At 27.7% G+C, this 12,978-nt stretch overlaps 1 protein-coding gene across 3 annotated transcripts in view; it reads right to left on the bottom strand.

Moving 5' to 3' along the window:
- LOC135926041 (uncharacterized) overlaps positions 1–12,978 on the bottom strand; it is a 28,361-nt gene that overhangs the window by 5,093 nt on the left and 10,290 nt on the right. For 2 of the 3 annotated variants that reach the window (XM_065461694.1, XM_065461695.1), the window contains exons 9-23: positions 12,156–12,335; positions 11,125–11,160; positions 10,805–10,855; positions 10,605–10,658; positions 9,975–10,049; positions 9,631–9,702; positions 8,770–9,042; positions 8,163–8,255; positions 6,636–6,799; positions 6,182–6,377; positions 5,993–6,043; positions 5,160–5,348; positions 5,064–5,114; positions 3,577–3,696; positions 1,685–1,756 (exon numbers count right to left, since the gene is read on the bottom strand). In XM_065461694.1, coding sequence (XP_065317766.1) covers positions 1,685–1,756; positions 3,577–3,696; positions 5,064–5,114; positions 5,160–5,348; positions 5,993–6,043; positions 6,182–6,377; positions 6,636–6,799; positions 8,163–8,255; positions 8,770–9,042; positions 9,631–9,702; positions 9,975–10,049; positions 10,605–10,658; positions 10,805–10,855; positions 11,125–11,160; positions 12,156–12,335 — 1,677 coding nt within the window. The remainder of the gene's footprint in view (positions 1–1,684; positions 1,757–3,576; positions 3,697–5,063; positions 5,115–5,159; positions 5,349–5,992; positions 6,044–6,181; positions 6,378–6,635; positions 6,800–8,162; positions 8,256–8,769; positions 9,043–9,630; positions 9,703–9,974; positions 10,050–10,604; positions 10,659–10,804; positions 10,856–11,124; positions 11,161–12,155; positions 12,336–12,978) is intronic. The other variant, XM_065461696.1, reaches the window with a different exon arrangement.

The following is a 12,978-nucleotide window of genomic DNA, read 5'->3' as shown; positions in this document are numbered from 1 at the left end:
GACAAAAGCCTATAAAATGTCAGCTTTTTTTTTATTTTAAAGAAAATTAAAATAATGGAATTTGGAAAAATCAAAAAAGTAATTATATCTTCTGATTTCTGACCAAGTCTCCATCTCGATATTCTATCTCATTTACTTTTGTAATAGCCTAAAAAAATTATAATTTATTTTGGGAACTCGGGTAAAGATTATGGGACGCTAATGGGAATAATCTTAACGAAAATCATGATAGATATGGCGGCTCATTCATTAAATATTCATTCTTTTCTTTCTTTGATTCCCGTGCCATGGCAGGGCAATATTTTATCATTTCATTATTTATTATTGTGCGATTTTATTTTATTTAAGAATTACAAAACATTTTTTTTTAAAAAAGTTAAAATTTAAAATAATTTTAACTTGTTTTTATAAAATTAAATATTATAATACATTTTGCTGTTGTGCCGATCCACTGAATTACTTCTCTCTGAATATTATGAATTTCTTAATATAAATTCTTAACTTCGAAAAAAATATTAATAATTTTTTCAAGACTAACGTTGAGTCTTTTATTTCAAAGTCAAAAAAAAATACGCGTAGGTTTACAAAAAAAAATTAATCCGGGCAAAAAAAAATAATTTCACAAAATAACCCAAACAAATGTATTAAATTTTACAATAATAAATTTTATAAAAAACTTTTATAACAAGATATATGTTAGCGGCAATGTGTTATTTTTTTTTCAACTTTAAATCATATTTTGAAGCGAGTTTGTTATTTTTAAATTTAAAAATCGGATATTACCAGAAATGGATTCCATCCATGTTTGGAATACCTAATCTATGAATTTCAGACAACTTTGCCATGAACTTTTGAAACTTAAAATAATTTATATTCGTTTTTTTTCCATAGATTTTTTTTTTAAATATAAATTTATAAATGATTCCAAGACTAATCCAATGGCAAAATTGTCTAAGTTCCATAAGATAGGTAATTCTAAACATGCTTTGAAATATATTTTAGCAGACGAAAAAAAAACACAATGCGGCTAACACATATACATATTTCTGGATAATTTTGTTACCCAATTAATATTTATCGACATTCGACGATCAAATTTATACTAAACCCCATCGCGTAAAAACATTATTTATACTCTCATAGATGTAATAAATAATATATATTATAAAAGGATTGATGAATATATTTATGTAGAAATGGAATTAGATTATTTTCTTTGTAAGGAACGCTTTCAGAACCTGGCATATTTTTTTTTGACGGGAACGCCAAATGCAACAAGAACGCAACACGCTCTTTATTCCTGGTCCCTAATGTGAGTCATTAACAATTACACCAAATGGGAAAAATAGGAATAAGAAATAAGGCAGTGATTTCTTCTTCTTTTTTTTAGGCTATACCCAATATACATATTTTCAAAAGTTTCGCAAAATTTAAAACTTTTTTTTAAAAAAAACCTAATTTAAAAGCTTTGAAAATATTACGAAAATTTTGAAATGTGTTACGATTAAAAATTATGGCGTATATCGCGTTATTAAATACTTGCCTGCTGGTAGTTTTATAAATTATATTTTTTTTTCTCGGTCATTTGGATGCGTGGCCCTTAGATATTCAAAGTTGCCATTGTTATTTTTGTTTTAGGGTGAGTTGCAATAAATAAAATTGTATAAAATCATTTAAATCTTACAAGACAAAATATCTAAATCCTTAAGCAGGGAGAATTTGCTATCTTCATCCATTTCTCCTCCACAAGTAAAATCTGTAAAAGATTTATTTTTTATTTTTTAAAAAAAAATATATATATTAGTTCGTCTAAAATTTATCATTTATAAAAATAGCGTATATTAAGTAAGTTAATAGTTAGGTGGTAAATAAAAAATCAATATAAATTATCGGATAGGGTTTGTAGTAACACCCGGAATGGAATGATTGGTGGCATTCCATTAAAATAATCCCACCCCCCCCTCTGAAAAGCTCAGAAGATAAATAGGTTAGGGTAGGTACTTCTAGAAAAAAAAGAGAAACTCGCCTTCAGTAATATGATAAAAATTTATTTATTACGAATCAACACGTGATGATTGTAGATTTATTACTAGTTACCTATTAACTTATCAAATATTTAAAGATTAAGCTAATTAATTACTCAAAAATGAAAATTTTAAAGGCGTATTTAAAATTTACGCATGTCGATAAAGGAAATATACTCAAAAATCAAGAAAATCGGAAATAAAATAGAGTTCCCGCAAGGCCAAATCACGGCCTAAGAGCCCAATCCCATTTTTTTTTTAAATATTCAAATTTTTCTTTAATAATCGGGAGTTAGAGAGAGAAGGGCCAGAAATCGAAGAAAAATCTTTCTATTGCTAGCCTCATTTTTTTTAAAAAAAGATAGAAAAATAAAACGCTTCGAAATTCTGACATAATTATATTCTTCTGTATTTCATTTTTTTTTTACATTTGATGTAACAGGATAAAAAATTGATAAGTTTTCCTTTAATTTTCCTAATTATTTTCCTCGAATCATATTTATTTTTGTAAAATTTATCCGAATTATCTATTAACGCAAAAAAATAAATTAATTAATAAACCGATATTTCGGTTTTTAAAAATATAGGGTCGGGCCAATATTTTCAAAAACCGATTCGATATATTCGTCGTCTTTTGGTTTATGTGTAGTGTTGCGAAACGGCTCATTTCGAGCCGATCTTTAAAAATGGCTAATAGTGCGAACAAAACGTTGCAAGCGTCAATAATGTCTTTCAAATGGCCTCGTGCAAATTTGTGAAATTACCGTTTGGCGTTAGCAACCATTTTAAAAAAAAACGCAAATAGTGCTTTTCAGAGTTGTTAAAGTATCTAGATCCTGTATCTAGATATAAAAATGTGGTATCTGTATCTAGATATTATTTTAGACGATGTATCTGTATCTAGATCCATTTAAAAAGTATCTTTTAACAACTCTGTTGCTTTTTCATTACTTTTTTTATTCTTCGCTTTGTAATATTATACAAAAATGTAATATTAAATAACTCACTTATAATCGAAGGAATCTTTAGAAAATTAAAGAAATAAGAAGGCAGACGATAATATAATTTTCGAAACAACAAATCCTGTTTTAAATTTAGTCTTGAGAGCCAATTTTTAATATACCAATATTTTAAATGAGATTTTTTTTTTTTAAATTAACTTTTTCAAGAATAAAAGTCATAAAAACCATTTTTTGACATAGATTCAAAGATATGGATGGTGTGGTAAAATCAATTTTAATATCGGGTGGGTTATGTAGTTTTATAGGAAAATATTGTAAGATAGACACAGTCCTAATGATAAAATTTTTTTTTATAGAAAAACAGATTAGAGAAACAAAATAAATACATCGAAAAGTCGAGCCACGAGGTCAGATCTAATAATTTTTTAACATTTAGGGGAAAAGGGCGAAATGTTGCAGTACTCTAATTTATAACCCTACACTTAGTTTCTGCCAATTTATTAAATCATCATATTCGAATATCGGCTTTGGGTGGAGGGGGGGGGCAAAGATGCTTTAAAAATATATATGTATATTATAAGTTTAAATACTTTCAGTGGGTTCGTCGTAATCGGAAAATTTCCCGATTTCGTTTTCGAGAGTGGCAGAACTCACGGAATCATCGGAAGAATCGTCATCGATATTCACTCCCTCGTGGATAGATTTAGTAGCTTTATTATTCGTAGATAATATAATCTTTTACAACAACAAAAAAAACCTGTCAAAATTTAATCCAAAAAAATAAAATTGATGATAAAATAGATAATTTAAAAATAAGAGCGCCTTCTATCTAATCTTTAATGAGCATCATCTCACCTGTCATAAAATAAAAAAATTTCTAAAGTCATAATGGCAACGGTCAATCAAGGTTTTTGACAATATTAAACCTTTATGTAGTTTAGCAAACTTGAATATTGACAACCTTAGTGAAGTGCCCGATTGATGCAGAGGGTATTTAAAGATATTTAATTTTTGCTTACTCTTGCATATCTCGTAAAGTTTCCATGATTAATTTTTTTTGCTTTAAATTAAAAATGGACCCTATTGTAAGAATGGAATAATACTTTGCATTAGAGATCTGCAAAAGTAGGCTGGGCCTAATGGGCGGGTCGGGCCTTAGAAATTTTTTAAAAATATATCTAAATTTATTAATTTTATGTTTGAATTTTTTTATATAAAATAAAAATATGCGATTTTATCTATAGAAAGTAGACGCTACATAACAAGTATCGTTTATTTGGGAGGGCCTCCTTTGATCGTAAGATGGTCCATTTTCGGTCAAAATACGATTTTTTCACTCATATGCATTTATTAATCGTAATTATTCTATAAGCAATTTTTTATAAACAAGCAAGCAATTTTTATTATCATCTTACATTTTTTATCCAGGAAACTTTCTATTCATAAATATATTAGATACTTCTAATCAATTTCTTAACAATATTTAAGATAATTATTTCAAGCAATTCTTATATCAGATGATATGCAATTTTTATATCAGATTATAGGCAATTCTTATATCAGATGCAAGCAATTTGAATATATCAGACATTGTTTTAATTATATTATGATATTTTATATTATGGGTATTTTATGTAGAAATGTATTATAATATTTTTAAAGCTCACGAATAAAATTTAATTAGCAAATTTGATATACAATTTCTTAATATAACTGAACTTTATAAATATGATTACTAAAGATTAATTTTAATGATTAAGAAATATTTCTTATGCATTTTCTCAATATAACTTATACTATTTCTTAATATAACTTATAAAAAAAATTAATTGATAATTGAGTCATATCATTTGATATTTATAAATTTGTATTTTCTGTATTAATTACATTTATTTAATAAATTTGTCTATAATTTATAAATTATATTGATTAATAAGATTATTTATTTTATATTCTTTCCTTTTGTTATATATTTATTATTGGTTTTCTATAAGCTCATCCATTGAACCTTCTTTAATTTAGTATTTCTGTGATCATTTTGGATCAATTTTATAAAAGCATATATATTTGGATCTACTTGGTATAGTAGTATTCTGATCTGTACAAGATATACATTGAGAATCTTTACCTAAATTAATGTAAGTAATCTATATAGGTTTAGTATTAAGTATACCTTCAGCTGTTAGATGATTTTTTGTCACTTCAAATATACTACCTACTAACTTACCTCTGCCTTTACAATCTCTCCTTCTGCAGCGGTAATATATTGTAGGCTCAGCTATTCTATGTATGGTATATTGATAAAGGTTATAGCAGAGAATATCCTTACCTTTACTAGATTTGATATATTTTATTGAGTTGTCTAAAAAAAAAATTTTTTTAATCAAATTACATTTAATATAATATATCATACTTTGCAATGATTCATTTCTTCTTTTAACAAATAGTCTTATATTATCAGCTACAGTATTAAGCATAATGTTTTTAAATGATTTTAATCTAACGCGATGAAATAGACCAATCAGAAAGAAATAGACCAATCAGAAAAAAATGGACCAATCTGAAAAAAATAAACCAATCAAAAAAAATGGACCAATCAGAAAAAAATGGATCAAATTTACGATCAAATGACTTTACGATCATAGTTAGGCTAATCGTTTATTTTGAGTAATTATAAAAATTAATTTCTATATTTAAATAAATTCAAGTCGGGCCAGGCAAAACTTTATAAAAAAATTTCGGGCTGGACCGGGCTTGAAAAATTAAGCCCGATGCAAATCACTACTTTTCATGTTTTATTATCTTTCTCCATAGCTTAACTTATTACTTTAAAAAATTTCACTTGTTTTTTTTTTGAGATAACTTATTACAGCGAAAGAAAGATATAGCTTTGTTAAATTTAAGAGAATTTAAAGGTTAAACTTGCGTGTCTAAACTATAATATAACCAAGTTTTATTGAATACATTTTAAAAATATATATATATCAGTGAAATATGAAATCTAACCTATGTCCATGTTATGGCTACACATCTTATGTTTTGAGTGATCATCTGTTTCTAAAAATTTATCCCAAAAAATAAAAATATGCAATAAATTTGAATATTCAAAATTGTATTAAATTCTCGATATGATATTTTAGGAGTGAATATTAGGGGAGAGGGAAATATGATTATGAGTAATTCTAAGGTTAAAACCTGCCTCCAACATATTAGTACAAGAATGCAGTTTGATGAATCTCATGCCATCCTCGGACACGATGGCTCTGGCGGGGCAAGACAAATTCTTGCAATTGAGGTAAATGTTGTGCTTGTAACTGCACTTCTTCTTGTACTGAAATCCGTTTTGGTCTATCCAGATTCTGTTAACCTTTATATAACTTTTGGAAGGGGTCTGTTTAAATTTTTTATGAAAAAATAAATTAAAAATCTGTAGGGCTTGATCCGATCTAAAAAAAAACGCCTAGTTCAAAGTTAAAATAAAATCTTGCTAAACCCGAAAAAACCAAGAAGCAAAATGATCATGCTAGGTTGAGAAAGTGGAATCAAATTCCGCTACCCCCTAGTTACACTTTAAAGATAGTAAATTAAATTAAAGAATTGAAGAAGGGGGAGGGGTGGTGGTGGTAAGTGAATTATTAATTAGTATTACTTTTAATAGGCTGGAGATTAGGCAGCCCCGTATATGCTCTTTGTAGCAATCGAAAACGTCGTTGGACAGAGTGGCCCTAGCTGGGCAGCCCACGGTTGCGCATTTGTAATAGGTCTTGGTTTTGGCGTATTGAACAACTTGGTACGTATAACCTTCATTGTAATCTTTCGTGTTGATGTTTGAAACATCGATTATATTATAATTATTAATCATATGGGTTTGGGCCGTTCTTTTATTGTGAAAGTGGAACGTCAAGATTTTTAAGTGATTTTCTTTTAATTCAAATTATGTTTCTTAAATATAAATAGCAAGGTTCATGCCATTGTAACATTCCCGATAAAGTGTGTGGTAGGATTTGGCAAGATTTGATTTTTTTTTGAATATTTGATGGTTTAAACTGAATTGCTAATATTTCAAATTAGAGAAATTACATATTTAGATTTAAAAATATCATAAAACATCATTTTTTTTTATTTTTCCTTAGCACTAATATTTCTTTGTAAGTTAAAAGGTTAATGTTTCAGGAGATCTGTTAGGTTATTGAAAAAAATATATATTGATATGTCATCAGCTAATACGATATTTTGTCAAATACAAAGCCGACTGTCAAATCAAAAATTCGTAGATATGTGAAACGTTTAAGGAAACCTATTTTTTATATTATTATTCATGAAAAGTTGCTATGAGGTATAAAAGTTAGGCATAAAAAAAAGATGTAAAAATTCTCTAGTAAAAATGAAAAGAAAAAAACAAATAGAATATTTTTTTTTAAATTGTAGTATTATACTAATTAAAATAAAATTCTTTTTATGGTAATTGCTAAAAATAGTAAAATAAATTTTTAAAAAAACTCATGTTTCTGTTATTTTTACTAAATTTTATAAGTATATATTTCTGGACTGCAAACCTTAGACCCGAACAGGGTTCAGAGATATTTTACTTAACCAGAAACCTTTGTTTAGAAGGAGGGTTCACAGCCTTGAACTATAACCTTTTTTTTTGAAATAATAATTTCTCTCTACATTGATATTAGAGTTGTACAATTAATTATGTGAAAAAACACAAAATAAATAAAATTTTACTAATTTAGTAATTTTTCGTATAAAAATTATTTAGTTCTAAAATAATCTCAGTCCTTTGCCTTTCCCTTATATTAAGTATTTTTATCAAATTTAATAAATAGAATTTTATTTAAATTATTGATTTAAATCACCGATTTTTCTATGATATAAATAGTGATTTAAATCAAATCGATTTTTATTTGCCAACCCTAGCTGTGTAGGTAGTAAGGTAGACAAAAATAAGATATACCTCTAAAATTGAATAATTTTTATAACAAAAAAATCTGGCTTTATAATCCTTACCCTAATATAAAAGAAAGACAAACAGAATCGTGAATAACACTAGTATTTTTGTTTATATTGTAAATATTTATTTTTAAAAATATTTCTTCTTTCTTTCTTTCATTTATTTATTAAATTATTTCTTACATTTCAGTTTGTAATATCAGTAGTAAAACATTTTTACATTTTGTAGCAATGGTTTGCCTGTCAGCGCCACTCGATGAACTTATAATCGTGAAGTCAGTTGTTGAGTTATCTTTTTTCGCAAATGGAGAAACTAATAGTTTTAAAAATAAATAAATAATAAAGATAAGTTTAGAATTAGAGGCATCCTAGTGACATTCTAGTCGGTCAGAGCCCTGTCAACTGTCTCGAACGTTTTATTATTTTTTTATTTTCAAATTTACATTTTGGGAGATTATAATATTTATCGGAGCCCTGCAGAGGTAACTATTGGTACGGCCCAGGACCCGTGTAGAATTTTTAAAAAACCAAAATAAGACCCGGACTATGTTCTCGGGCCAGCGGGTCACTGGTATTTATAGCACATTCAAGAATCGTAGACAAATCAATAGCAAAGCAAGGTGAATAAATTTCTATTAAAATTTTTTAATGATCGATTGATATTAGCTTATATAAAACTGAAATCGTTTTTCTATGAAAAACAATGAAATAATCAATTCGAGATCTTACTAATTGAGACATAAGTTTCAGGGTGTCTCATGCTGGCTTCTTAAAATATAGTCCTTTTTCCGATTCTAACCAAATAAGGCTAAAAATATAATAAATACCACACAAATCGTTTTTCGCTTCTGTAGGAGTGGAGGCAGTGGTGGTTGAAGGTTTGGGTCTAATGAGCTTCAGGATAGCTGGCTGTGGGGGCTGAGGCTTTATGGGGGCTACGGGGGTCAGAATAATTTTAGGGTATTTTGGACCAGACCATGACGACGGTTTAGGTAATACGTGTATGCTTATGTTATTTGGTTTCGATTGAGAGGGGAAACTTGAAGAGGACACGCTAGCGTTCTGCAACTTAAATTTCGGGGTCTTGGAAGAGGGTTCATCTTGAGGACGGAAAACGGATCACGTTATTTTTTGAAAAAAAAGATATATAATTGCTTAAGAGAGGGATACGCGCAGTGGCGTGGCTACGGAGGGGGTTTTCGCTATTGGACCCCTCCCAAAGCAAAATTTTTTTTTTAGATTATACGTTCAAAAGACTCAAAAGTGACTTTATATCTAATAAATACCAAGAATATTTATATTTTTCTAGTTTTGATGTTTTTTGGAAGGATATTATATTACTATTGAAATTATTCTGGATAGTATTATTATAAAGTCATTGAGAATAATCTACTAAATTAAAATAAAGCATTTAAAAAATACATTTATTATATATTATCGAAGATTGATCAATAATTCTAGGACTTTTATATTATAAGAAAAACAAATATGATTTTTAAGATAAACCCGGCAGAAGGCCGGGCAAGAAAATTCCTAACGATTTATAAATTATCATTTTTTGGGGACAATATATGATTCACAACTCTCTAACCCTTCACGCGAAAAAGGTGTAGATTATTATAAATCGTGTTTATTTCGAGGGGCAGGTGAGTTGTTATATAACTAGCAATTCTTCGAAAAGATAAAACCTTGGGTGAAAACGGACTCGTCGTTTTGATCCAGGATAAAAATAGGAGGTCTAAACGCGGTTTGAGTTTGGACTATAATAAATATAATTTCAAAAAAATAAAATAAAAAAATATTCATTAAAAACGTGGGTAAAATATTGAAAACGATTTCTAGCTAATCAAATATAAAGATCATAGAAAATGTTTAGGGTGCAGATTTATAACAATATGGAATTCGTTAATTATAATAATTGGAAAAAATTGATGACCGATTTAAACAAGCATTTTAATGGCAATAACTTATCGAATCCAATAAGTCGTTGCTTAAAATATAAGTTAGATTTTTTTTTTAAATAAGAATAAACCAGGTGTTTCGAGGGGTTGCGTCATGCTTTCGAAAATGGATGACGGCGATTTGCAATCGATTACCATGTGTTTATCTTTAAGAGAGAAAAAAATGATAAAATTGACAAATCATAAAATGTAATTTAAAAAAATATATTTATAAGTTCAAGTTTTGTTATCATCATTTTTTGGCCTTGGATTTACATATGTATCGGTTTAACAAGTTCCATTATTTAATTTAGTTATATTAAGCTTCCATTTTCTCTATCAATTCTTAAGTCTTCATTTTTTTTGCGAGGTTTCAAATTCCGATTTACCTCTTGGAAGCCTTAATAATCAAATGGGGAGGGGGGGGGGTTAAAGCCAAAAAATGAATAACTATTTTATTTTTTTAAAATAAATAATCCTTTTGATTAATTCGTGCAAATAAAAAAGAGGTGCTCGAATTGGACAAGCTGTCACTTTGATAATTATTTTTTTTTAATCATCATTCTTTTAAAACTTTATGGGTAAAATATTTTTTGTTATTTGAGGCGTGTGCCACTTGGGAGGAAGGAAGGAGGAAGGGGAAGGAAAAAAGAAAGGAAGGAAGGAAGGAAGGAAAAAAGGAAGGATATATTTAATATAAAATTTTATATTAACAATTATACCGGTTCGAATGATTTCGACATTATCATCACAATTCTCTTCCAAATCAATGATTTCTGTCAATTTTTTTTAATAAAAAAATAGATATTGGTATTATTTGGGGAAAAAAAAATTAAATGACAATTTCTGAAAATGTTTTATAAACGTTTTCTTTCTTTCTTTAATTTATTTCTTTTGTGTAATCGTAAATTTAGCAATTAACTTGTAATTGAAGTAAGATCTTCTTGTTGATTTGATGGATCGAATTCGATACCTATATATTTTAAATAATATATATTTTTTTAATGCATATCACTTCTTTACCTGGAAATGATATAAAAATGGCTTCACAATATAAACATGACACAATTAACAATATATTTGAATACAATTAATCATATTAAAATTGCCATTTTAATTCTAATACACTATATTTAGACAAGGTTTTGTCAACTCATAATATTAAAAAAAAATTATAGTCTTATAATAACAAAATATCGATAAGAAGTATTAATTGGGATATAAAATAAATCAAGCTCAAACTTGAGGCAAAGGTATTATCGCTATCTTGATCCATATCTGTAAATATAATTTTATTTATAAAAAAAAATTCATGAATGGATCGATGAAATATGTGATATCGTAAGATGTAAGGATTAGCAAACTCCTTTAATAAAAACATTTTTTTCAAGTGGAATTATATGGTTTATAGGGGTTCACAATGGTTAGATTTTTTTTTATCGGTTTCTAATTTTTAATATTATTTTATTAGTTCTTCTAAGAGTGGGGACAGCTGTTTTAGTAAACTTGTGATATTAATGCCGTTTTGGCGAAATTTTGATCATCGAAAATATAGTTAACCCTCGAGGAGTTTGAGTTCAAATTTTTTTTATCGAATTTAAATTATAAAAAAAAATCCAGAGCAAGGATACCTCGATAAACCATTAAATAGTGTTAGACAGTAGGGCACCCCAACTTATAGCTCGTATAATATTGGTCGAATAAATTAGATTGATCGTTTTCAATAATCAATTTAATAATATATCTATCTTGACCTTCCAGGAAGAAAAAAAAACGTGCCCCATATTTACAATTTTTTGTAATTTAGTAGCAGTAGCCTAGCAAAGAATACGAAAATACATATATCTAACTCTAATCAACAAGTACCGTTTTTAGTATAGATATTTTAAAAAAATTGGTAAGTAATTGTAGTGTTGTTAAACGGCTCGTTTTGAGCCGATTTTTAAAAACGGCTAACTCAATATTTTAGCCAGAAAAATCTAGCCTAGGCCTTGAGATTTCGATAATATATATATAGACCTTTGTTCCTTCTATGAGCAAAATCTTCAGGCTTGCGTAATATTTTTCTAAGTGAAGTATTGAGTTAGCCGTTTTTAAAAATAGGCAAACGAGCCGTTTAACAACACTAAGTAATTGTAATTAATTATAATTTTAAGTAATTGTAATTAGGAGTTAATTACAATTTTTTAATTAATTAACAGCTCTAAAAATAAATTTAAAACTTGGGGCAAGTATTTTTTTTATACAAATCCCAGATGTGATTTAACAATTACCAGATTCATTGGTACAGAAGTTATCGTGTCCTTTAGTGTTAGTAAATGTGTCTCCGATCAATATACCCCTGCCCGAGCATCGGAAGTTTTGGCATCTGTAAAAGGTGGCCCCATCTTTGTAACTGTATTTTTTGTATCGATGGCCGTTAAAAATAGGGTCTATGGTGCATATGTTCGATGCTTAAATCCATTTGTTTTTTTTTAAATAATAAAAATAAAATAGATTCATTTAATATTTGTTTTTAATATAATTTTTAAATTTCCTCGAGGAAGGCAAAAAAAAGGAAAATTCATAAAATCCAATGCAATTATAACTATGATTCACATTAGTTAAAAGCAGGGGTTAGACCGTAGCAAATAATCTAAGTTAGTCGACTCCTTTAATGAAAGGATAATGTCGTTAAAATAATAAAAAGCGTTCATAGTGCGCACAAATTCAGCGTTTAAGTTTTGCCGTAATTTTTAAACTAAAAAACGTAACGGGCATCCATTGTTTATTTGAAAATTATATTATCGTCTGCGTTCTTATTTCTTTAATTTCTAAATATTCCTTTTTCAGGATTGAAGTTAAATCATTTATATTAGATTTTTATATAATATTACAAGGCGAAGAATAAAAAAAAAGGTCACGAAAAACCAAAACCTATTTGCGTTTTTTTTAAATGGTGGCTAACGTCAAACGCTAATTTTACCAATTTGCACGAGGCCATTTGAAATGCATTATTTGCGCTTGCGCATTAATTAATCGAAATATTTAAATATTTTATTGCCCCAATTGGCCCACAGAATAAAATGAATGACATTTTTTTTTGCGATTCAAAAT

This window comes from Gordionus sp. m RMFG-2023, chromosome 3 (assembly GCF_954871325.1).
Source record: "Gordionus sp. m RMFG-2023 chromosome 3, tfGorSpeb1-WG-v2, whole genome shotgun sequence".
NCBI lineage: Eukaryota > Metazoa > Nematomorpha > Gordioida > Chordodea > Parachordodidae > Gordionus > Gordionus sp. m RMFG-2023.
This window is presented reverse-complemented; position numbering and strand designations above follow the sequence as displayed.